The sequence below is a fragment of the Coturnix japonica genome, chromosome 7, assembly GCF_001577835.2.
Source record: "Coturnix japonica isolate 7356 chromosome 7, Coturnix japonica 2.1, whole genome shotgun sequence".
In the NCBI taxonomy this organism is placed as follows: Eukaryota; Metazoa; Chordata; class Aves; order Galliformes; family Phasianidae; genus Coturnix; species Coturnix japonica.
In genome coordinates, this window is record NC_029522.1 from 26,642,049 (window position 1) to 26,669,295 (window position 27,247).

General features: G+C 33.3%; 1 protein-coding gene across 1 annotated transcript in view; it reads right to left on the reverse strand.

Annotated features, from left to right (window-relative positions):
- The window catches only part of LOC107317008 (sodium channel protein type 2 subunit alpha-like), a 69,168-nt gene that overhangs the window by 21,790 nt on the left and 20,131 nt on the right, over nt 1-27,247 (reverse strand). The window contains exons 9-20 of the mRNA XM_032445798.1: nt 26,916-27,007; nt 25,700-25,972; nt 25,356-25,419; nt 24,186-24,327; nt 23,821-24,027; nt 20,281-20,580; nt 16,615-16,962; nt 14,922-15,054; nt 13,525-13,763; nt 10,622-10,795; nt 9,080-9,436; nt 6,380-6,865 (exon numbers count right to left, since the gene is read on the reverse strand). Coding sequence (XP_032301689.1) covers nt 6,380-6,865; nt 9,080-9,436; nt 10,622-10,795; nt 13,525-13,763; nt 14,922-15,054; nt 16,615-16,962; nt 20,281-20,580; nt 23,821-24,027; nt 24,186-24,327; nt 25,356-25,419; nt 25,700-25,972; nt 26,916-27,007 — 2,815 coding nt within the window. The remainder of the gene's footprint in view (nt 1-6,379; nt 6,866-9,079; nt 9,437-10,621; nt 10,796-13,524; nt 13,764-14,921; nt 15,055-16,614; nt 16,963-20,280; nt 20,581-23,820; nt 24,028-24,185; nt 24,328-25,355; nt 25,420-25,699; nt 25,973-26,915; nt 27,008-27,247) is intronic.

The window sequence follows — 27,247 nt, forward strand, 5'->3', positions numbered from 1 at the left end:
ATTTATCGCTTAAATTAGAGAGTTTTCCTCTATATAAATAATATAAATAATTAATATTTTAATTAATTTTTAATAAATAATATTAATATTAATTAATAATTAATATTAATTAATATAAGTAATATAAATTACTGTTGGTATTACTGAACAATGTATACTATAATCATATGACTACTATACAGTCAACAGATCACCCTACACAGTGGTACAAGCGGAGCAATGCAGTTATTCTTATGAAGCCAGTGAGACTGCCTGAATGTAACAACTTTGAATCCAGCTGTAGGACTGAAATCTCAGTCTCAACAGAATTTTGATTTCAAGTTTTACTGGCATAATTTGAACTTCATAGTTTCACATCACTTCAGTTCCTGTGTAATATTTGCCATCCTATTCCCAAAGGCTTTGCCAACAAAGCTGTAATGGACATTATATTCACTCACAATGAAAAAAAACAAACAAAAAAACAAGTAGGATAGATTTATACACTTTTATAAAATTTATACATTTTATAAAAACAGTGCTGACTACTCTATGGTTATTCTCATTTACTCTGAGTAAAGTCTGCTTACTCAGTCACAGACTTGGTTGTTGTAAAACACATTCAATAATGTTGCTGTTTATGATAGAGTTTAACATTTAAGAAAAGATTATTTGCTTAATGGTGCACTGAGAATTTTTTTAGAGAGTTTTTTTTTTTTTTTTTTTGCTAAGAATAATTTCAGGAATTATGAAACTGTTTGTTCTTTTTGCAGTTTATAAAACTCAAGATATGCACTGCCCAAATGAATACAGAATGTAGTTTGTAGCATCTTGAGGATTTGCATTACAGTGCATTGCAGATTTTAAAATATATCAATGTAATTTTTATGCAAGCTACTGCAATAGTTTAAATCATATTCATTAATTTCATTCATTAAGGAGCTGAAGTGTGGCAATAATCATTACATAAATGACCTAGCATGTTTCATTAAATATATACATTTATAAGGGCTGAATCAAAAAGGGTTTGTTTTTATTTTTTTAAAAACTGTGCATGCTCCCTTTTTTCTTTGGCCTCTTTGAAGTATAACATTCCAGTACTTTTATGATCCATACTTCATAACCTGCAGAACATGCAGTTATTGCTAAAGACTTTATTATAATATCCAGAAAAATAATTAGCAGAGTTAAAAAATGTATGTTGGGGTTGCCAATCCCGCCTGACCATGCTGTGATGTGAGTCCCATGACTCAGCAGAGAGCAGCTGTGCATGTTTCTACTATCTTGCAATGGATAGGGAAGGAACATAGCTGAATAGCATGCAGGCCAATCAAAATCCATTAAAAAGTGATTATATATATATATACATATATATGTATAACTTGCTTAGGTAACCTGTGTGAAAGTGGTGACACGTTGCTCTACCTGGTTAAAAAGCACCAGAGCTGCATTCTTGATTGCTCCAGCTTGGTTTTACCCCTGTGAGAAGTAAGAATGGTAGGTAGTGAAGTTCAAGACACAGGATCTCTAGTTTTCTTCTTTTTGGAATTTCTAAGTCAAGTATGGCTTTAACACAATTAAAACATAGTTATTAAATAGTTAATGATCAGCTGGCAAAAAGGGAAATACATACCACCTGGAATGCTCAACAAACCTTTCTACAGAGCTTGTTATTTTATTTTAGTGAAATAAGGGTTGCAGGAACTAGACCCAGTACTCTGCGATCTGAAATTATGATTCATAAATAAAAATGCAATGATTAAATTCATAAAGTCACAATTAGAAGATTTGGAAATCGTTACAGTATTTATAGAGTACTTAATGCATCTTAATGAAAATTTAAAGGTTTTTTTTTGGATTAACATTCTCATCTTCATTTAACTTGCTATGTGATATGTCTTTTATGTGAAAAAATGTACATACAGTAAGCAACATACTATGAAGATATATGTCTTCCCATTCTTCCTTCATACGCCTCATAATAGTGGTGAAACTTGCTTACAGATGGCAATGAAAGTAAAAAGCTAGTCCATATCTTACAGAATCTGTAACTTAAGAAGTTACCATCTGTGATTTGGTAAGTTGTAGAAGGGGGAATTTAGGTGGTTGGATTTTTTAAAGGAAATGTGATTTTAAAAGGATCTTCTAAAAAACGTGAAAGATCAAATGACTACTATGCTTAACTTAGGGCACACAATAACTCTGTTTCTGTCTTTTCACTTTACCTAGCCCCAAATCACAAGTGATGCTTATCAGACAACTGAACTTATTCCTGGGTTTGAAAGCTCAGTAGATTAGATATTGAAGGATATCTTCTCTTTTATTAAAACCACATGTTGTGACCTCAGAAGTTGATTGAGCAGCCTTATTTCTAAACATAAATTCATACTTACTGTAAATGTACTTAGAATATAAAGACTTTTGGAATTCTGCAAGATAGATACCTGCAGATATTTGTTTAGTAGTGAAACCAGCTCTACATAGCTGAAGAACATCTTTGAAATTTGTTGAAATCCAAAACTTTCTTCAGAACATTGTGATTGAGAGCTAACGTGCAGTTATTAAGTAGTACAAAAACACAATAGTTAGCAGTCTGATGTGTGGCAAGATTATCATATTCCATTTACATCACTGATTATCAGGTATATGTTGTAATAGAAACATCCAGTTAAAGTTAACGTTAAAAAACACCAAATATCCCCTTCAGTTACTTCCTTTTTTTTTTTTTTTTAACCTTTAAAGTTATTACTTTTTAAGTTAATTATCTTGATTATCTTATTTTCAGCACAGAAATTTGTTATTTTCTCTCACTAGCTACTGCACCCCTGTTTTCTTGTAGTAGGTATTGGTAAAATCCTCCTTCAATCAAATCTTCTTTCAATTACTTTTAGGCAATTATTATCCTAAAATAAATGGTAACTTTTAATGTCTTTACAATAAATCCTTTCTCATCCAAATCTCAAGTTTTCCATATTTAGTTTTCACAAAATCTTAACTTACTTGCTCTGGTTTTAGAGTGTTTTAGGATCTATGTAAGACAAGCAAATGCAAACAGGAAGCTACAAAAGAAATATTCTAGCATTGTGTGTGTAAAAAGAAAGACACTTTTCATTAACTTAAATGATGTAAAGTATAATATTCATTACTGGTTTATGTGTCAGGTGCTGAAACAATAAAAAATCTTGAGCTTTCACCATGTTAGACAGCTATTTGGGTACCTTCAAGTATTCAATGTCAAGTCACTGCAAAATATGCAAGGGAAAAGCCTTTTCCCATCCCCTGCTTCTAGCACGAACTGTTATTGGTGACAGGCCTAAAATAATCATTCTGCTCTTAACATCAGCAGCAGTCAAGAAAATACAAAAAAAGAAAAAGTTCACTTTACAGTTCTTGTGCAGGTCAAGCTTCCCAGAACTCTGCTGCTAAAATATAAATAAATGAATAAAAATGAAAAAATGAAAAAATGAATAAATAAATTAAAGAGGATATCTCCTGAGGGAATTTTAAGTGCTAAGTACTGCCACAGTTAAAGCAGGGGATTTCAGCCCCATCTCTTACCCTCCTTTTGCAGACCAGCCCTCCTCCAGTCAGGAATGTTGTCTCAGTGATATCCCTTGAGAAGCCAGATAAAGCAAATGACAGTGTACTTTTCTAAAGAGGTAACTTAAACACTGAACCAATATATTCTTAATTTCCCTTAAAAGGAAATCAGAAGACGGCAGGAGACAGTACTGTTGACTTGATAGAATAAGATTAGGAATTCTGATAAATTCCTTTCACATACAAGAACAACTTTTCATATATTACCAAAGCAGTTTCATTTTTATGGACACAATAAAATAGAAGTACTTAATCATTTTTCTAAAAAAAGAATAAAGAACAGAAATGAAAATCGCTACAAAATTCACATTTTTCAGAGCACTATTTATTAGCTAGCATTCACAAGATGTACTCTTTTGTTGTTCTGATATACGTCACATGCTAGATAGTTCTCTATGAGCAGAACTTGAGGGAAGCACTATTGCTCCAGCTTTGCAATGGTAGTGACCACGACACTCTACGGAAATCTCCAGGCTCTACAGATGCCCTAAGGTTATTTTATCCCTGTTGAAAATTTCTCCATAACTACTTAACATATACTTTATCATTTACTTGTTGATTTTCCAGTCATTTGTAATTTTCACTTTCACATTGTTTTTACAGACATTTGGATTTTATTTCTCTTCCTGAAGACATAGTGATATTTTTAAAGTTCATTTAAAAAGGCAAAATCACTTTTGATTTAGCATAGTACTGAAAGTTCAGAGTGACCCTAGAAGAAGAAAAAAGTTTGATGCCTGAGACAAGTAAAGATGGGAATATACAGAGTAACTGACTTGTGAAAATACATTAAAATCGCTACCTTAATTAATTTTCTTAGTGTATACTTACATCCTTCACTTTGAAAGCAGAGGAATTTCTGCGTGAATGTTGCATTTGGTTTTCTTCAGCTATTCCAGTAAAATACATGGTGGTGCATGGTTAAACTGATGCATTTAATTTATCTTAAAGAAGAAACAATGAAATGATACCTGTGGGACAGTTGTTTAATTTATATTGCTCTAATGACATGCCTTGCAAATACACTGTGGCAAAGAAGGTAGTAAAGACTGTTCAGGAATCTAGAAACAGATGAGGTTGGTAACCTCTGAGCTCTGTGGCTGAGGCTAGTTTGTCCTGTAACCACAGCTTATTGCCTTCTGAACTTCCTAATGCATAAGAAAAACTTTTGAAAAAAGTACATATTCAGAAAATTTTTAAGCATCTTTGTAAGGCAGAGTTATTAGGAAGGCCCTCATCACTGTATTTCTCAAAACTAACCACACGGAAAGCTGAACATTTAGATTGAAGATTCATTTTAAAGAAAAAGAATCAGAACATATCAGAAAACTTGGAAGATAACTGTAAAGGCTCATTGGAAGAAAACAACTTCACTATATCAGCTTACATGAAAAACACTTAGGTCTGAGACCCAGAGATAGCTTGTTTTCTGATATGACTTGTGCTCATAATTTGTATAATTTGCACTTATTGATTCTCTTATATTCTGAAATTGTCGTGACAGTTTACATGCTACATCACAGTAATAATTGGCATTAAAAATATTTGTCCTGTAACTGAGCAAGTCAATGAAATATCTGTCTTTTAATCTTGCAGTGGTTATGCATAGTAACCTTTACTGCTGCAAATAAACACTCACTCTTTATGTTACTCTATTTTCTTGAAGAAAAAAAGCATACTATAATTAACTGGGTCATGGCAATCTGCTAAAACCATGTGATGTCATTTGGTACTGCTGTGGAACACAGCATTATTTGAAAATATAGCAGCTTTCTTACAATGGTACAGTCATGAATGCAGGATTTCTTTTATAAAGGAGCTTGCTATATAGTAAACAGACTCTTTTGTATTAATAACCTACCTACATCACAGCAACTGATCCAATTGGAAACATATTTATCCAAGGTTCCTGATCCCTTAAACCTCATAGTCCCTATATTTCTAAAAGCGCTAAAAATAAGTTTTCAATTTTATTATTATTTCTTTGTTGTTAATGCATTTGATAGTTTGCCATTGCTCATCACTTCAGTGTACTAACTTTTCTATTAATACTTTGATTACCTGATTGTGTTTGCTGGTATGTGAGCTACTTGGCTTCCGTGTTTTAGAACAACCTCTGTCTCTTTGCCCAGTAAGAACAGCATAAGACTTTCATGTAAATTGCTTCTTTGTGCATATATACTACAACATCAGTGTGCTCTCCAGGACAACTTGAGACATTGCTTTACTGTGACACTGATCTATGTCTGAATTGTTTCAGTTCAGGCAGACACATTCTCTAAACCCAAAATCTGTATGAATATTACTCACAAAAAATGTAGATAATTCCAAATGCATAATTTATTTGTCATTCCTCAGGGTTCATTTTTAAAACTACCCTAACTAAGAAAAAGCCTTTGCTTTAAAATTTAAGTTTGATCAGATATGCAAAACTATATGCTTGTATATTAGCCTCCTACAAGAATCTTATTCCACAAATCCTGATCACATTTAGGTACACAAAGGATGTTTAATGACATGTGTGCTAGTCCTAAGACATCATTAAAAAAATGTTAAATCAAAAACCATATTATGTATCTCCCAAATGCTAATAAACAGAGCATTAGAAATGTAAAGTCTAAGGACTCTTATAGCACTGTCACATAGCACAATTTTTTCTTTGAATTGTATTTAATTAAAATAATAAAAAATAAAATATATTTACAAGCAGTGAGACTATTTTGAAGAACACTAAGTATGAAACAGACAAATATGTAAATGTGTGACTACAACCCAATAGTTAAGACACAAAAGCTCCTACCTGTTTGCTTTCTTCCATATCAGATTCACTGCTAAATTCTTCTGTATTTAAATTTTCAAAGTCAGATTCTCCAACAGCAATTGGTACTGTCACGGTGAGGCCTGGGTTGTTTATGAAGGACATGTAATCGCTTTCATCAACAGCATATTTTTCCACACTGCTGCCTGTGCCTACACCACTTGTAGTCCCATTCCCATCTTTAAGATAATTCATATCTTTGCTTATTTCAACAGCAGTATGATTGGAAATGCAGCTGTCTTTCTTGTTGTTTAGCTCTTCAAGTGCTTTGATTTCTTCTAAAGCTTTCTGTTTTCTAATGAAGGCTTTTTGTACGAATTCCTGTATCTTTTTTTTAATATAATCTATTCCCTTCTGAATTCTTGCAACAGCAATCTGGAGATTGTTCATTTCATTATCATCATCTGTAGCAGCAAGGTTGTCTGAACTAAATGAGCTCAGCAGCAAGGCCAGAAACAGGTTCAGAACCTAAAAGATGAAAGAATATAGCTTTATATGTAATAAATACATGTATAAGAATTTCATATTTTTAGAGGATAGTGTAAAAAAGCACATACTGTTTTGAAGAACATTCACACTTGCTAATTTTAGACAACTAATAATTCCCATTACAAAACCTCTCCATACTGGTCTTGGTCAATACCAAGAAGATGAAAACAGGCAAGCTAACATCTAAACATTTTTTACTTCCTATTTTTATTTCATATTATTTATTTTTCTTGATGTAGCATGATTGTTTGAAGTGTAAAATGAAAAAAATAAATAAATTACAAAATGGTAGCTATGAACATCCATTAGAGGTCTGAAATGCTTCTTTCTGAGTCTCTCAGTGGAATCACCTTGAAGTTAAGTAGAATTTAAAAAGTATTATCCTATTAAATTAGAAAGATTTCTATGGTACATTTATTTTAGAATCTTACATCAGTTAATGTTATAATAACCTACTTATATTTTCTACCTACTGTTTGAAGGATTATACCATAATACTGTGATATTCTGTTAATTCTGGGCTTGTCTCTTAAGTTCTATAAACCTTGTCAAAAAAAAAAAAGAATAGAAAGAACATTTTTAAATGAATTTTTTACTTTAATCACAGTTACTAATAATTACACTATTTATAGTTGGATTTTTTTCCTTTTTTCACTTGGCAAAGAAGAAAAATTTATTTGATCTTACATAGGAATTCAAAGTAAAACGGACTTTCCTCATCAGCAGATAACAATGCAAGCTCCAGTATTGCCTGAGAACTGTGGTTTGTTACTTCAAAATTCAAACATTTTTATTGTTTCAATGTCACCTCCAATAAACTACAGTTATTTCCCTAAAGCCTACAAGCTACAAATCATTTCATACCTTCAGTTTTATATATGACAACTTTGTATACATTCACATTATTAAAGGAATGGATTGGTAAATGGCTGAAAAGACTTTAACGTGGTCTTAACTATTTTTGGATTATGTGGAGGCCACACGGCATCAAAAGCTGTCACGACATGGCTAAATGACAGCCTACATCAACTTCCTTCCACTTCATTCAAGAAAAATGCTTTGCCTCCATCATATTTATATCATTTCAAGATACAAAAAAAAAAAAGCCCTCTGATCTACCAAAAAATCATCAAGTCCTATCTGAAATAAGTCTCCCCTTATTTAAATGTCTTAGACCTCTCATTTTTATATCTATTCAAGATATAATTCTTCAGACTTTCACAATTCCAGGAAAAACAACAACACAGACAGAACTGAATAAGTAAATATTTGAAGGAAAGAAAAGACAATATGAATGTTCAACAGTATTATATCCAGAAGTTAATGCTGATAAAATAAAGAGTAGGTTACCGATCATAAATAATTTTCTCAGGCTTGCACATTTCTGCAAATCTAATGTCAAGACTGCAAAGTCGTCCAAATAACTAGGACACAAACACTGTTAACTCTATGTCATAAAAATAAATCATTAAAATCAATCACTAAAGGAAGAGAATTTGGAGAGATCATGAAATATAAATTATAGGCATTTCAGAATTAACTGTGAACATTAGAAAAAAAAAATTAAATGTAGACATGAATTGTGCATTCCAATTATAGTCCTGATTTCTAAGAAGTTTTCACAATGCTTTATATGAACCTTTCATCATTAAATTTCAGCACGGATTAAATTTTTTCATAAAAATTTGTTCTATAATTTTGAATTAGAAACTTTCAAACACATTTTTAGCAAGGAAGACCAATTGTTCTGAAAATATTAAGGGTTTATTTCTATACCTGAGCAGCAGGGCAACAGTTTAAGTGCATGAATTCAAGATATGCTACTGTAACAACTACTACTATATAGTTTATTTTAATTAAGTCCAAAGTATTAGTGTCAGAATTATCTGCAATGAGTGCAAGAAAGTCCCTTTTTTTAGGGTTTTTTTTGGTGTTTTTTTTTGTTTGTTTGTTTTTTGTTTTTTGTTTTAAATAACGTCTACTTCCACTGTAAGGTGCTCAGTGGGTTGTTTTGGTGCATTCCTGCATTCCTAGAGCCATAGTAACAGTACTTCACTGAAAGGAAATAAAAGTGGAAAAACAAAGAGAATGATTTTTTTTTTCTTCCAAACAGAAGCATGACAAACATTCTTACTGCCCAGTTGTACATAATATATATTTTTGCAGCACAGTTTAAAAGTGTTCATCACATACCACTAGGTTTCCAATCACCATGACCAGCATGAAAACAATAAGGCACATGGTTTGGCCTGCAACCTCCATGCAGTCCCACATTGTTTCTATCCATTCTCCACACAGCACTCGGAATACAATCAAGAAAGAGTGGAAAAAATCATGCATGTGCCAGCGTGGAAGTTCACAGTCACTGGAGATCTTGCAGACACATTCCTTGTAGCTTTTCCCAAACAGCTGCATCCCAACCACAGCAAAAATGAAGACGATGATGGCCAACACCAAGGTCAAGTTGCCCAAAGCACCCACTGAGTTGCCAATAATCTTAATCAGCATATTTAGAGTTGGCCAGGATTTTGCCAGTTTAAAAACTCGTAGCTGAAAAACAAAAATGCAGAGGAACCATTAGTTATACCACAGTTCTTGAGATATCTTGTGCCATTATTCATAAAGAGTTTGATTTGCAAATGCCATCTGTTATGATGTCAGTTATATATAATCTCTTTGGCTGCTGTTTATTTGTGTTTTTTGAAATTAGAACCTATGGAGATAGTTCACAATAAGTTCCAGAACTAGGGAATGAAGGAAACGTAAGAACAAGATGTGTGATCAAAAACTGCCTCAGTTCCTATTGACAGATAGAAGCTGGTACTCTTCTCCTTGCTCTCAACAGCTCCTTTGCTGGCTTAATCCCATGTTTCTCTCAGCACCACATTGGATATTATAGGCATAGTTCAAGAGAAATTTTAAAGCAACAATTTCATGTTGATCTTGAGATGGCCTTTCAGGATATTATACTTACTAACTTAAAAATTATAGTCTGTTAACAATGGAACATGAAGTTGGGTACCATGGCAGCTGATGCTAATAAACTATGTAACTACTCTCTGCTCTATATACTCAGAATTAACATAGGTTCAAGTAACTAACATAAGAAATACTAATAAGACAGACTTTTACATCTTGACACTTGTGCCTCTATTAAACTTACCTATAGATTAGTTTGTGTAGAATATGAATTGCTGTAAATATGTTATTTTTAGTACAAACTCAGCAATATTTCAATTTAAGTATTCTTTTCCTAAAAACAGTTTATTCTCAGTGCCCAGTAAAATACTTGTTGTGAAGAGAGGACACGCTTAAGGATTTTACAGGGAACACAAAGTAATGTTCAAATAAAAACAATAAAGATTTTATGGTTCTTTGTTCTAGTGGCAATATATATGTTCTTCCAGATATTCAGCTTTGATGAATCTTACTGAACTCAGTATAATGAAAATTTTCAAAACTTTCAAAAGATAGCAGTTTGCCTTATGATGTCAAAGGATATCAGTACAATAGGATATCAATAAAACAATTTGAAACGAAACGATAACATTTGACTAACACCTGAAACCTGTACATATCAAATACAACTTGTTACTTAGGAATATATGAAAAAATATGTGAGACATATAAGTGTCTAATTTATCTTTACACTACCGGTAATTATTTCACAAATCAGGACAATTCTGAAGTGATACAAATGCATATATATGTATAAATAATCAATAAGGCATTTACCAGTCTGAATGACCGAAGAACTGATAATCCTTCAACATTTGCGAGACCAAGCTCCATTAAACTAAGGCTAACAATAATGCCATCAAAGATATTCCAGCCTTCTTGGAAATAATAATAAGGGTCCATAGCAATTATCTTTAGTACCATTTCTGCTGTGAATATCCCAGTGAATACCTAAAACAAAATCAATTAATTGAGTTATTCTGACACACATAAATATCTGAGCAATTTTTTCTAATCCAGCTTGATTTCTGTTACCTGTTATTTGTGCCTGTTACTACGCATAACAGATGACTGTTATCTCCAAATAGCATCTAAGTATTTGGTAATTAAAAGCAAATTGCTAAATCAAGACAGATATAGAAGGGTACAAAATTGATAGACTTCTATAAAAATATATTTACCAGTCAGCAGCTCATCTCCAGTTTACCAAATAGTAATATTCACCATTTCACCATCCAGCACCTCATCTGGTATGATCGTCTTTTTAGCCTTGCTTCTACAGGATTCTCACAGTAAAATAAAGCAAAATGACAGTAATTTCTATCTTTTCCCACAGTCTAAACAGAAGTGTTATGACAAACTTTCTGGGGTCAGGCTTCCTAAGGTTTCTGTTTTAGCTCTAAGTGTATGGGTGGAAGCTGAAATTTCTTGCAATAGACTTTTTGTAAAGATATAGAGCAATCAGGAACAGCTATTTTCCCATGTGATAGCTATTTCCTTCCATGAAAAGGATTACATGGTGAAAATGTTACTTGAAAGATCTGAAGGTGTCAACTGTGAAATGATCAGTGCTCCTTGTTTTTTGAAAATACAGAATTAATCCCAACGTGACATTTTTGCAGTAGTAGCGATCAGTGGTAAGTACAGCATAATAAAGTTATAGGGCATAATATAAAAGCCACTAAAAGCATTAAAACATTTGAATATTGTACACAATACTCAAACGCTATCCCACACAATCCAAAAGTCTCTTGATATTAACTGATGTGCTCTGCAATTGCATTCTGATAGATCTTTATCCAGATTGCCCTTAGTCCTCCCACCAAGCTGTATGGAAGCAAAGATTAATTTTACAAACATAGTATGTACGTAAATATGGAAATTATAGACAGCTTTTAATTTAAGAACATTAGAAGATGGATACAACGGTGTGGAAATATTCACTATTTTCAAACTGGAAATGCTAATAATTTTTAAAGTTCATACTTTTGAGAAACTGAAAACATAGCTAGAAACAATACACTATTAAACTGAGATATGAAAGGTGTTACCATATATTCAGAAGAATGTAATAGGTATTTCTATAAAGAAAATATAAATGTAAAGAAAATATAAAGAAATAAAATAAAATATAAATAAAAAGTTAAAGATATCTAGTGAGAAAACTGTCATAATATTTATCAAAATAATTAAAAACAATTCTAAAGCACTTAATTTAAAAATATTTCCTCCATACCCATTCCATCCACAAACTACACTTCTTTACATATCAGCATTCACAACTACTGTTGTACTGTTGTACACAACTACAAAAGAATTTCATTTTTAGCAAAATGAAATTCAAGCTTTGTTTTAATTAAAAATTTTGCATATTGGGTTTCAGTATTATGAAAATCAATAATTGCACTTTATTTCCTTTTCATTAAAATACTACACAAAGGAATGTTCGCATTTGCTATATTTAATCTATCCTCAAACAGCCTGCGATGTCACAAGTGAACAGTAAATTAACATATTTTATATGCAAATTGCTTAACTAAGGTTAATAGATTAGTACAGTGAGCTACAGAGAAGGTAATTGGAATCAGCAGGAATAATATTAATTGCTTGTATATGGTCCTGCTTAAGGATACTGAATTGTTACAAAGGTAGTTAATATGAGGTAGGTACATATGAGAAAAATGTTTAGACTTTAATCACAGAACTTAAAATTTTCAAATCAAATTTAAAAATTTTCAAATCAATGAATTTAAAATGTACTTTGACTGAGTAGTGCATTACTGCTCCATTCAAATATTAGCAGAATATTCAAAACTAACCTTTTTGTGTTATTAGTTCAAAAGACTCAGTAGTTTTGGCTTTCAGGACTGCATGCCCTGGGAGTCAGTCCATATCTCTCCTATGTAAACTACCTGTAGTTATTTGAGGTGGCAACAATTAAAAAATGTTTAAGTCCTCCCCTAAAAGAAGCACTTGCAATGTTCATTCCTCGGTATCTTGACCATCAGAAGAAAATATGTGTGATGTCACATTTAGGTAATTGCTCAGAAAAGGAATTGAATGTAACTGTAAATCTTCAGATCAGATGAAAACCAGGAATGGCACCACTAATAGACTTCCAAATAAAAAGTGCTTTTTATTAGAGAATAAAAAATAATCTTCCTGTTTATAATTTTTTTCAATCAAATAAAGTGGCAGGGATAGATTGCTAACAAGAAATATGCCTTTCTTTGAAACACACTTTCATTGTTATTTAACTGAAAAAAATACAAAACGAAATTCTGACATATGAATGTTTCAACAACTTCTCACACAAGAAAAATATTTTCTGTGAGGGAATATAAACGTTGTAGTAAAAACTAAATAATCTACCTGAGCCCTTTAAAGATAAAACCTCAAGGTAGACCTCAAGAAATAAAATCTGTCAACTGAAGACATATCCAAACATATCTAGTTATTTCATTTTAATAGTTACCAGATTCATTAAAGTCTCCAGGAACTCAGTTTGTTTAGGAAAATCATTATTAATATAATTATATAATTAATATATAAATTATTAAAAAAATAATTTAAAAAGAATAGATTTAGAGCCTGTACAGTGCATTTACACATTTCTTTTATTATTATTATTATTAAGAAAAAAAGTACTTTTAGATCTAACTGCACAATAAAGCACTCACCAGGTTTCCCACAGAAAGGACGCTGCTAAATTGTTCTGTCATTGGGTAATGTTCCATAGCCATGAACAAAGTGTTCAAAACAATGCAGATAGTTATAGCAAGATCAACAAATGGATCCATCACAACTAAATTGACAACGTGTTTTACTTTTAACCACGGACTCCAGCAATCCCAGATCAAGAAAGTATTTGCAAATTTGTACCAGCATGGGGGACATTTCTGTCTGGATTCTTCAAGTTCTGGAAAAAAAAAAAAAAAAAAGAATGAAAGAAAAAAAAACAACAATTAATCAATAGCTTGATTATAATCTCTGTAAAAGCTTGTTTAAAATATGTTAAAAAAACAATTCATTTAAATAAACAGCTCAAAACTATCTAAGCTTCCCTAAAACCTGTAGACTGTGAAGGCTGTCTCCTAAGAGTGAATTGCCTCAGATATCTATCTTAAGAGACACTCTTGTCTCTTAGAAATGGCAGCATAGGGAATCAACAGATCTTGTTTAGGCTTGTTGACTTGTTTATGCTAGATGTCATCATTTTGGATAGAAAAAGTTACATGATGCCCCACCAGCAGCCACATGTACAAGATTCTTAAAATATAAATTTTTTAAGTATGTAACATAAATACATATTTTGATTTGAGCTACTACAATTGTATTTGCCTCTACACTGAGCCACTAGTACAGCATAGCAGATATATCACTTTCAGTGCATGTACTTACAATGTTTACCTATTTCTAACATAAATAATGCCCATTTTTCTATTTCAAAAATGAACAGTTGGCCTTATTTGAAAATGTCACATATATTTGCAACTTGTCTATCAACTGAAAAATAGAACAGTATTAGAAGTAGCAGAACAGCTCCGCTCTCTATTAGAAACTACTGTTTTCTTCCATTTCACTGTCAGTGTTGTCAAAGTCACAAAGCAGTAACTTCTACTGATTTAAAAGTAATGGTAATGAGTGAATTTGATGAAAGCACTAAAGGCAGATATTTGCTTATGTGCAGAGTACTTAGACCACAAGATATGTAAGAAAATGCTACGTAATACTTTCAGTGAAATTCCAGCATAGTGGCAGGAATTGTTCATCTTTGAGACAAAGTGCTTAGGAACTCACTAAAACACATATATTTAAATTCAGACTTAGTTAACATTAAGAATGCTGCAAATTTTTTGCAGAATTATTTTGTCCTTTTAGAATATGAATAGCAGGGTATCCATACCTTCCCCTATAGGAAGTTAAATTGGATTAATCCTCTTTTGCTTATAAAAATATTATAAGGGCATTTTAATATAAATTATGAGTGTACTAGGTTTTCTTTAAATAGGCAAAAACTGTATGTGTGTAGTTAGCAGGGATTTAGTAAACAGTTTTATCTGAATGTATCAAATACCTTCCATTGTGTTTGTAAGTATACTGGCTATACTCATTGCTCTTTGTCTTGCAGCAGAATCTTCCAGCATTTCCATGGAAATCTGATAAGAACTCAGTCTTCTTTTTCTTATTTCTGTTTCAGTAGTCGTGCCCTGTAATTGAAATACTGAGGAATTAAACCATTCTCTTCAACAGCCAATTAATAACATTTACTGCATAAATGCATAGTGACAATCAAAATCAGACTTGTAGATTTTTCTAACACACTAAAGATTTTTCTTCTTCAGGAACCTTTTTGCTTTTGAGCAACTCAGAGGAAGCACAACAAATAGGCAACAGAAGGAGAAAGCAATGTGGGAGCAAAGGTGGCTCTCATCTAAGTGTCAGAGTGAGCAAAGCTTTTGCTAGGTATCTTTTCAGTGGTGATTATTATTATTTCAAGAAAAAAAATTAAGTTGAAACCTGTCACCTTAATTTTCAACAACTACTCATGTTAAATGATTATATGAGTATTAGGAATTAATTATCTCACTAATACCATATACTCCATTCTTAGCCTGACAATCATGGTTGGAAAATTTTATATGAGAAAGAAATCACATCATGTTAATGTTTCATCTACCTAATCATGTCCACCACAGTGCTCATACAGAAGTCATTATATATATTCTTATAATGAGTAAAGTCCCTTTACATTTTCCTCTCTATTTTCTATGGCTTCTAGTTATCTTTTCAAAGCAACAGTACAAGACTCTGATTTAAATGTCACAGACATGCCACTTTTCAGTAGTATGTGGTTGTCCTTACAGATGCTTTTCTCTTCTTTTGGAGCACAGCCCAGGAATTTGACCACAAGAATGGTACTAAAACGTTCCTAAATCATGGTTCTTGCTTCTCACTATTATTCATGCAAACCTCTTATCCTCTTATTCTTTTTTTGTTATTTTGTCCCTATCCAGAAGAAGAATAAAGGTTTCAGAACTTTCAGAAGATTTCAAGGTTATATTAGTGTGAAGATGAAAAAAAATTTTTGAATATTTATTAGTTCTGTTTCCTTTGCAAAGGGTCTTGACTAAAAAGGCTACATCTTTTTTTTCGAGTATTTTTTTGAAATAGAACAATATATGCATAATATCTAACATAATTTTATTTGATATTTTGTAAGAAGCTCTGAATCGAGGTAGGACAGAAGAAAAAAATGTATGGTAGTACTAATGAAATCTCAATATTTATTTATAATGAAAATATTTTGTCAGAGTATAATAGCCATCAAAATACAATATTAAAATATTTTGTATAAAAAACTTGCTTTTTTCAAAGTTTGAAGAAACATCTAAGCTTAGGGAAACCATCTGAAGTGCATGGTAATAGCAAAAAATCATGAGAATTCACATTTTGCAGGTGGTTTCCTATTCCTGTTTCTTTAGTTTTATATCAAATGCCTACATTCCTTTTTGAGGCAAAACAGTGTACAAAATTGATTTAGTTTATATGTATATACACTTCTTCCTCTGTGCAAATCTCTTGTTGAAGGCAAGGATAATATAGTACTCTCATAAGGCTCAGACATACAAGCTTGAGGACTTTTTTTCCCTTTTCTCCTGTAGTTTAGAAATTATTACAAGTTATTTCTCACAGCTGTAAGAAATGGCAAGGCACGCAAAAGTAAACAGTAAGAAAAAAATCTTGTTTGCTTGTTTACTTACAATTACCTCTGGCAGAAGCTGTCCAGTAGGTGAAGTTAGAGTTGAAGGTCCTCCAACCAAGGAGACTACTCCATTGCAATCTACAGCGCTGTGCATCTTCCCATTGGCTGGAAGGGCTGGCACCATTCTGGATGACATACTGGCCTGACTGATGTTACTGTTACGCCTTTCTCCATGTTGATTTGGAACAAAGAGAGAATCTCTTCTGCTTTCATTGTCCTCAAGAGTACTGTGCTCATCATCAGCAAAGTCATTTTCAGATCCTATATCCCTTGTACGACCTCTGAAACTGAAAATGCTTGTTTTGCTGTTGCGCCTTGGTGAGAACAGGGAACCACGGATGCTTAGCAAAGACTGTAAAAGATTTAAATAGAAAACAAAAAAAGAGAGCTCTATAACTGATGTTCCAAGATAAAGAAGATCTTGGCTTTTCAAAGAATATTTATGTTGCTGAAGAGGAAGAATTTTCAGTTTTTTCTTCAAGAGTACCAATGTGGGGAATTGCTCATTAATGTGACTGAAGTAAATGGGAAATTTTAGTTTAATGTAGCAGGACTGAAGAAATGTTGTGTTGGAGACATAGCAAGGTTGGACAGTTGGGGCAAAAAATGGAGTTTGAGTTTGTATGGACTCATGAATGTAATGGAGTGTTCTATCAAGGCCTTGCAGATTTACATTTTGTTCTGTCTTCTAGCTGAGCTGAAAGTCTTTTAGTTTTTTTTCCCTTCTTCATCCTTTGGAGTCCTAGGGATTCCAACTTAGCAGAACTTGTCTGCCATCTTGACAATTGTCTCAATAATGGTGAAACAAGATAAGCAGAACTCTAAAACTAAAAGACAGGGGCTTGGAGAAGCTTTGGAGGGACAGTGTGAATATGCCTAGTAGCACTCTTTGAACACAGCATTCAGTGCTGCAGTAAGCTGCACATCTACCTACCATGTGTCCATCAGGCAAATCACAGCAAACATTCACCAGGGACACAGCTACCCAAAGATATCCTCTTACAGATCAGAAAAATAAATCAGCGGTTGTTGGTAATTAATCTTTTAATTACAGTAGAGGCTTAATGGAATGTTCTTCTCCCATGCTACATATTTTATTAACAGCATTCATGAATAAATAAAGGGAGTGCTAACTGTGGAAAAAAGACACCTTGCGTTAAGCTTTCTTCATCCTTGTCTTTGTGCAAATCTTTGTATCTTTTTTTTATGGTAAAACTGGTTTCAGATGATTCTCAATTTGTTTACAGGTGAAAAGTGCAAGAGCAATGCCATCCTCCCAGAATAATTATAATTAAATTAAAGTATATAAAAATCCATAATAATGTTGAGAACCAAATATTCAGGCTATATAAAAATAAATATAAGTGTATCACTACATATGCATACATATGATGATATGTATGCATGCATACACATTATATGTGTGCTGAACTAGGAACACTGCTTTGTAATGACTTGTGGGTGTTTCCCATTATGATATGTAGTTTTCTGCTCTTATAGCTATATCAAATCATAATAAATTGGGCTGAAATTTTTTATGTTGTCAGCCTCAGGCTGAGTTACTTAAGGAATATCAGCCAAATGATTTTGCTATCAATATGTAAAGTTGGCTGGAAAAAAAAGTTCTGTTTTTTTTCCCCATATAACTAGCTCTAGCATCTATAGGAAATGTCAGTGAATCCTGACAAAACAGTAAAATAATTACTGCAGCTCTTGCAATTTTGTCATACTATTATTTGGCCCAAGTCTTTCAAATAATCACACACCTACTAGGATTCAGCTGACTGGCACTGCTACCCTTACTTTATATAGAAAGCTCCCCTTGCTGCCGTTTTATGTGTTGTCCAGTCTTTCCAATATATGCTATCAAGCTCTAAGCACAGCTAAATGGATCAGGCCCCTCAGGGACTCAGGAGCAGTATGCCTGCTTTGAATATCCCTGCTAGGTTTGGACAAAAGCTATAAGCTAAAATGACAGCAATTCTAACACATGTAGAGGCAGAAATATATTTGCCTTCATGCTGCTGGCAAGTAAGATGCAAAAGGAAAGCCTAGCTTTTCACAGAGGGTGCATCATTCATTCGCATACAGAATAGTGTGTCAAAGGACAAAACCTCTATAGGGGCTGGCTAGGCAGATTATCTCTCCTTACCATTCTACTGTGTCGTTTCATGCTCAACCAGCCTATTTCACTCAGGAGCTTTCTGCACAGATACATGATAAAACATAGCTTCCTTCTTCAGTATACAGAACAGCTCAGTCTTGGTTTGTTTATGTGCAGGCAATATTTGTCCCAGAGTCTTTTTGCATATATGCAATTACTAAGGCAATTTTTAATTCAGTTAATTATCTTCAATTATACTATTTACTTGATGGAAATATCTTTGTATTTTAAAATCCCAAATGACCTTTAAAAATTTATTTCAGGTGGTCACTTATTTCCTTCCTCCTCTATAATACATGATGTCCCAAGATGAGCAATTTCCAGTCTATTTTACTATTTTTTGGCTTAATTTCAAATCTGAAACATACAATCTTTTTTTTTATTCCAATAGATTTTTATTCAATCTCCAATATGAATTCACATGATTTTAGTATTATTTAAAGTAATTTCACATGCCTTGCCTTCCTAAACTTGCTCAATTTAGATGAACGTTTCATACATTTTCATGACAACTGATAGGGTGAAAGCTTTCTGACAGTTTCAGAGTATGAATAAATACATGCAATACTTTATTGTATGTTAATAAAGCTACATAAAATCTATATTCCCTATTCAGACTTTGTCTCAAATTATCCTTCTTAACAGACTAGGTATTTTTTCTATTGATAATTTAATTCTGCATCGATCTGTGCATGCAAACATAAATATATTTAACATAAATGTAATATATTACTTAATCTTATCTTTCACCAGAATAATATAAAATAGCATCAGGGAATTTAGACTAAACAGTGGAAGAAGCCTGTTGCTGAGTACTTAACGCACAGGACGAGCCACCAGAAATTCCTTTCTTGTCAGACTTTATCAGTGATTCTTCCTGAGTGCAGTCAAGTCACATGCTTTCATTTTCTGTAAGATTCTCCATCTTGCATAATGAACTTCCAATGGGAAAGAATAGTATGACTAAACTTTGTAAATTCAAGCCTAAGCAATCCCTATATATTTTGTCTTTATTACAGAATACTAGAACTACCTTTCTGTTTATCTATTGTTTAAATGAGATAATGAAAGTCAAAAGAAACTAATGGTAGAATTTCCTGTTCAGAGCATATTGATGATATGGTCTGCTTAAAAACTTACATATTTATAAGGTTTTGAAATGGATGCATAACAGAGAACTGCAATTGAGAAACTGCAATACAAATATATGAATACTACTCAGTGTCTTTGATTTCTCTCTAATCTACCAAATACATCTTCAAAAATAAGTTTTCAGATATATTTTAACTAACAGTTAAGACATTAACAGTTAACATTAACAGTTTTCCTTGGTACGATCTTTTTATCCCTTTGCTAATAGAATGGGTCAAACTTTAACACTGTTAAAACTACTAACATTGCTTTTTTATTTGCTCACCTTTTAGATAAATTCCAATATGTAAAGTTCAAAATAAAAGTCAAATTAGAACAGATGTGCATGGTACAATAGAAAAAAGTGTGCTGTACCTGATGGGGAGATGTGAACCTTTTTTCATATGTCAGTTGACTTCCTTCTGTGGAGAAGCGAAAACTTTTTCTTCTGATACTATCTTCTGACTCAGACTTGGGGAACTTATCATTATCTCCCTTGTCCTCTGCTTCAGACATTTCTTTCTGCCTTCTTCTCTTCCTTCTGTTTCTTCTTTCTTTCGCACTCTTCGAGCTCAACTTTGATGCTTCTGAAGAACTTTCCAAGAGTTCTCCTAATCCCCCTACCCCACTGAAATCCCTTGATGCAACTGATGCTGCTGCCACTGCTGCCGTTGCCTGTTGGGTTACAAAACATAGTATTCATATTGAGCCAAAAATGAACAATTTTATTGTTTTGTATCAATTGTTTTTATTATCCATCTGGTAGTGTTGTACACAGTCAAAATGAACTATTGAGTAGTAGTCGTAGTAGTACTATTGAGTATAGTTCCTCACCATTTAGCAGCATGGCTTACTTAAACACCAGATTTAGCAGTACAAGAGCATCATTGTTCCTTAAAGACTTCGCAAGACACTGGTCTAAAATGAAGATAGTCAGGAAAGTGTAAGCATGAGGCATTTTCATCTACTTCAGACCTTTTTCCAGATTTCCTCTTGCCTGACATCGCAGAATCACAAAATGACCCAGGTTGGAAGGGACCTCAAGGATCATGTAGTTCCAACCCCCCTGCCTAGCAGGACCACCAAACATACACATTTACTAGATCAGGTTGCCCAGGGCTCTGTCCAACCTGGTCTTGAACACCTCCAAGGACGGGGTATCCACAACCTCCCTGGGCAGCCTGTTCCAGGGCCTAACCACTCTCCTAGTGAAGAACTTACCCCTAACATCCAACCTAAATCACCAGGCTTGGAAAGGAACTCTAAGATCATCCAGTCCAACCATCTACCTATCAATATTTCCCACTAAACTGTGTCCCTCAGTATAATTTCTAGATTCTTACTGAACACCTCCAGGGACAATTGACCTCCCTGGGCAGTCCATTCCAGTGCCTGGCTTCTCTCTCAGCGAAGAAGTAATTCCTAACAAATAACTTGAATCTCCCCTGGCACAACTTGAGGCCCCTCTCTCTCTCTAGTCCTATTGCTAGCTTCATGGGAGAAGAGGCTGACTTCCACCTGCCTACAAACTCCCTTCTGGTAGTTGTAGACAGCAACAAGCTCATGGTTATGTTCTAATTTAGCTGATCCCCTCTAAGTCTTTACAGAGAAAGCTAATCCTTGACATCCACCACGTGAGTTAATGTATCATAATCCAAGTAGCAGGTGATTGAATCCAGCCCTTTCTTGCTGTCATCACAGCAAGGACACCTTCTTGACTTCTACTTTTACTAGGAGCAGACACCCTGCTTAAAGACCTTAATTTGTCTTTCAGCACCATATTCCTCCTCATGTTTCTTTTCCCACATTCCCACTGTAGCAGCACTCTAGGGCTTTGTTACAAACACACACAGGTACATTTAATTCTTATTTATGCTGCTGCTAGGGAGCAGAAAAAGGTTAGGCTTTTTCTGTGATGAAAAGGGATGAGATGGAGCAAAGAACAGTCCCAAAACTCAGAACCCTTGTCATCAACTGCAATGGTCAGGATGCCTGATTTTGTTCATTGAGAAATTTGGTAGGTGTAGTCATGAAATAAAAGAAGAAATAAGAGCATAACCAGTACTCTTCCTATAAAGAAATGTCTGGGGGACTAGCTGTGAAATCCTGTTGTGTAAAGTATATTTGGAAAGCTCGTAGGCTCCAGTGAACTTCCAGAAAAGGATGGTGTGAGAAATGGCAAGAGACTAGCACTCCATAACAAAGATGACTTGTAATTATCCAGCAAAACATGTTATACTTGACGCCAAGTATTTCAAAAAGGATAGGATTTTTCTTTATAGCAGAGAAAGATAGCCCCAAATTAGCTCATTCCTAGTACAAATTATTGACTTTGCATCACAATAAGCAACCTATGCTATACAAGTTGACTTGATACAGAACTTGCCTGCCAATCAGTGTATAAGATTTAAAGAGGATTATGAAGTGTTTATCAAATTAAAAAAGAGATACTCAAAATTATGTCACTCTGGTTTCACAATATTGTTCTTCTGATGCTGTAGCATAGACAAGGGACCAATGCTGAATCTTTGTGTATGTACTTAGTACTGACAGCAAATTTCAAAATAATGGTGTAAACTAAAGCACAATAACTTAGATTTGTGGATGAATAGATCCCATTTCAAAAGAGTGAAAAGATGGGTTACTGTTTCATGAAATAATTCAGCAGCTCAGTTATCCACCTTGAAATTAGCACTTTCCACAAACATTTTCACACACAAAAGGGATCTTGTCTGTAATGCTGCTATACTTGGAATTAATTGAGAAATTATTCATCTAAAAAAGTAACAACAACTTGGCCTTTATCCAGCCTTTCTCATAGTCTGTTGCTTCCAGTTCTTCTCTTTTTAAGTCTGGGTCATCTCTGTCTCTGTAATGAATCACACAAACATCTAGATAGCTCTTGATGTAATTAACAGTGGCTTAGTGACTTTCAGGGATGAAAGTATAATATTTTTTAAGAAATGTGCTCTTTACTGATATTTAACATTTTTGCTAATTTGCATTTTGCACGATTATTCTTTTTCCTTAGAGATTTGGAAGTGATAGGATTTGACTAAATTAGACATATACTTATCAGATCTCACAGGTCATGTACAAAACTTAAGTAAAAGATTCGGGGTTTCTTTTTCTGTTAGCACTTTCATTACAGAATCATTCTGATCTAGTGAAAGTAGCTTCATGAAAATACTACCAAAACTGTAAATTCATTGAAAATCCTAATTGATAGCTTTTTATGAGCACTGTCCTATTAAAAATTATTACCAGAGACAAAGCAATAGAAAATAAGTCCAGAAATTAGGCAGATATCTGATTCACAGAACTGAATTCCTGAATAATAAATATTCTCTTTAATATATAATTCTCTTTACAAAGAAAATAGAGATTTATTTAGTAGAATTAGTACCCTTATTAAAAATACTGCTTGTCTATTCTAGGGTTATGTAAACTACTGATTAACTTCATTGTGTTTGAATTAGGGATCTGCTAAAATAGTTTGCTGGATAGGAACCTAAGAGAACACTGTCTACAATCCATCTCTGTGTTCTATGAGTATTAGAATGGAACTATTAACTACAGTGAGCCTAGAAATTCTCACTCAGAACACAGATCAGAAGTACTTATATTTTTTTTTCCCACCATTCATAAGATCTGTAACTTTAAAATGTTATAAACTCTGACTACTTATTCAGGTTAGTAAGACATTGTTATCTCAAATATTTTACTTTTTTTTATAACTTATTTTTATGTATCATTACTTGCCTTTATTTGTCATATGGTTAATTCCTGATTTTTCACTGGCTATTTCAACTTGTGAAACATGCATGGCAAACAAGATTTTTCTTCTAATTCATAAAATTTTACTATTCATTCCTTAGAGTAAGCCTGTTTAGAAAGTACAGTGTCCATCATTACCTGTGCTTCTTCTTGCTGCTTCTTTAGCTGTTCCAGCATCTGTTGAAATTCTGCTTCTTTCTGCTCTGCTTCTTCCATAGTTGCTTGGTTCTGCTCCTCATAGGCCATGGCAACCACAGCCAGGATCAAGTTGATTAGGTAGAATGAGCCCAGAAAAATCACCAGAACAAAAAATATCATGTATGTTTTCCCAGCAGCACGTAGTGTCTAGAAAGTGGAAAGCATATCTGCTTATTAGTCCACATCTTAGTGGTATTAGTCCACCTCCATGGTGCTGTTTTGACCCCATATTTTTTTGCTGTTAACTGAACATTTCAACTTATGTCAAAAATAGCCTAGATTTTATGTCATAATAATTTGCTTACCAGTTGATACAGGTTTTCCCAGAAGTCCTGAGTCATTAGCCGAAAGAGTGACAGAAAAGCCCAACTGAAAGTGTCAAAACTTGTGTAACCATAGTTGGGATTTCTACCAGCTTTCACACATATATATCCCTCTGGACACTGCCTATGTGAAAATCAAACAGGAGGTATTTATTCATAACTTTTATTTTCCTCAGTAGTATATACAGTGCATATATATATATATATATGTATGTATGTATGTATATGTATATAGCTCCAGAAAAAATGCCTATTTAATTATGCTGGCCCATGGCTTTAGAGGGAAATTGACTTTGCAGCAGAAGTGTAGCTGAGGATTTCCTCTATCAAACAGCATTATTGTGCTGTTTGTATTTGCTGTTGCTTCCATGGAAATAAATAGGAGGCATTACTTTTGGAGCGACTTATACATGAATAATGGATTAGAACTACGTTTGTTATTTCTGCACAGTAAATCCACGAATTCCAAAATCAGAAGAAAGTTAATTTATAAACTATGTTCTAAGAAACAAACAAATATAAGAGTCAATGAAAAATATCTTTTTTAACCTTTCGCTATTTGTATTGACCGGAATGTTTAAATGCTCCTCAGTCATATTTTGAAAAGTCTCTATTCTGAATGATTAATTTCCTGGTAAAGATAACTGCTAAAATGTTGTTAAGGGTACAGACAGATTAAACAATATGATTAGCTAAATCCAATTTACTGTAAGAGATCTTCTACGCAAAAGCTGAAATTTTTTTCAGCTTAGTCACAGAAGCTGGTTAGGTACCAGTTAATGCTTTAAGCCTAACAATTGGCCATGTGTGTATGGCACATTTTGCCAGTGATAAAATAGTTTCAGCCTTGGAATATGAGGTAGCCATTGTACTTTCTAAATATTTTATATATTCTCTTTCTCAGTTCTAACCTTAGTTTTCATCCTACTCTTTTCAATCAGTTAATCTCCAGAGTAGACTCTCCGGGTTCAGACTTTATCAAGATCAAATTCAAATAAAGCAAAAACAATGACTGTTAGTGAACATTTAGACCTAAGTAAGAAATCATTGTTCTGTATCACTACTAAATGGGAAGCTGCAACTGCTACGAATAGGCTTTATGTTACTGATTTTTCTAAAGAATAAAACAGATGATTTTTGAAAGGGTCTTACCCTGCATCAGAGCTATTACCACAAAGTAGGGCATCTCTTTGTCCTTCCAAAATGTAGAAATGAGCTGTGTAGAAAGCATTAGAAAAGTATGTGATTAGATTAAATGCATCCTTAAAGGACTACAAAATAAAATAAAAATAAATCATAATAAAATCAAAGTGGTTAGTTTCTAATCACTTTGTACTCTGTTTAGGAATGCTTCTGTTTACTAAACTTGTTTATTGTATATGTTTGATCACTATAGGTCAGTCACTGTAAACAACTGTACATAAAGCTTCTTGAATTGCAAATATTTATGTACAATAACCACAAGTATATAAAAAAGTTATATCAGTCATTCTTACTTTCATCCTCAATGTAATCCTTCCAGTTAAATGTGCTCACAGTTGTATTAATAAATGTACCATTTTCATCCATTGTGCTATTAAAGTAGGAAATAACATTTATTTCAAAAGTAGAATTGTCTGGAGGCCACTGCAGGCATTTATTCCTCAAGTTGCCCATGAAGAGCTGCAGCCCTATTAGTGCAAATACACTCAGACAAAACACAGTCAGGATCATAACATCTGAGAGCTTCTTCACAGACTGAATTAGGGCTCCCACAATAGTCTTTAGGCCTGCAAAGAAAAAAGATTCATAGGTTTATCAAAGAGGATCTTTGCCCTTTCCATATATCTCAGATGTCATGCAGACACTTAAAAGAAATTACTGTTATCTGTCAAAAAATAAAGCTTCATGAACAGCCTCAGAGCTTGTGAAGATGCATGAAAGAAAAATATTTTTTAATGAATAAGCAATGTACATACATTCAAATACACAAGAATATCATATAATTCTCAAGCAGGAAATTTATCAACCATACTTTTCTGTTATAGATTTGATTACTTTTATTTTTCTCTCCATTTAATATACCATTTAATATTTAATAATAATATTTAATACAGTTATTATTTAATAACAATAACAATTTATATTATGGGTAACACTTAATATTCTTCCAATAAATTATTTTCCAGTGACTCCACAACAGTACAAACTGGGATAGAATTGCAAGTGATTCTGAGAAAAAAGAAGTTTTAGTTGATAAATTATCCCGTGCAATACTTATCTCCTGTTTTGTAGCTTTGTTGTTGTTGTTAGTTGATTGTCTTCAAGGCAAATTTCAGTTTTAAGTAGTAAATTAAAGGAAAAAAATAAAAATCAAAAAAGCCAAAGCAATAAAGCATTTTTAATGTTAAAGAGACAATTCGTCATAATTGACATGGAAAAATAAAGCAAAATAATCCATAGGCCTCACATTTCTTGTTGCATGCAAGAATCTGTTAAACGCAAAGGCTGATTTTGCAAAATAAAAGAAGCTAATGCTAAAAAGGTAAAGAATCATAATCCTGGCTTATGATCCATGCCTTTTTTTCTTTCTCCTTTTTTTTTTTTTTTTTTTTTTTTTTTTCTTTTTGCAACACGAGCAGAGAATATAAAGGCTCAAAATATATGCTCAAAAGAAGTGAATTCAACTTCAATGGAATGACAGTCAGCCTCAGTGTTTAACCTAGCTCTCACCTGGTATCACTGTGATGGTTTTCAAGGCACGGAGGACACGGAAGGTTCTGAGGGCAGAGATGTTCCCCAGGTCCACAAACTCTGTCACATATCTGTAATAGGGGAGTTCACACACAAACACAATGACAGCACACAAATAACAATTGGAGTTACAAGGGGCCTAACACCTTACACAGTTACTTCTTACCTGGGATTACAGAAATAGTTTTCAAAGCTCTCAATACTCTGAAAGTTCGAAGAGCTGAAACATTGCCTAGGTTTACAAATTCTGTTACATACCTGTAGGATTAAATCACAGTTATTCAGAATTGAGGCAGAGCTTAAACTAATTA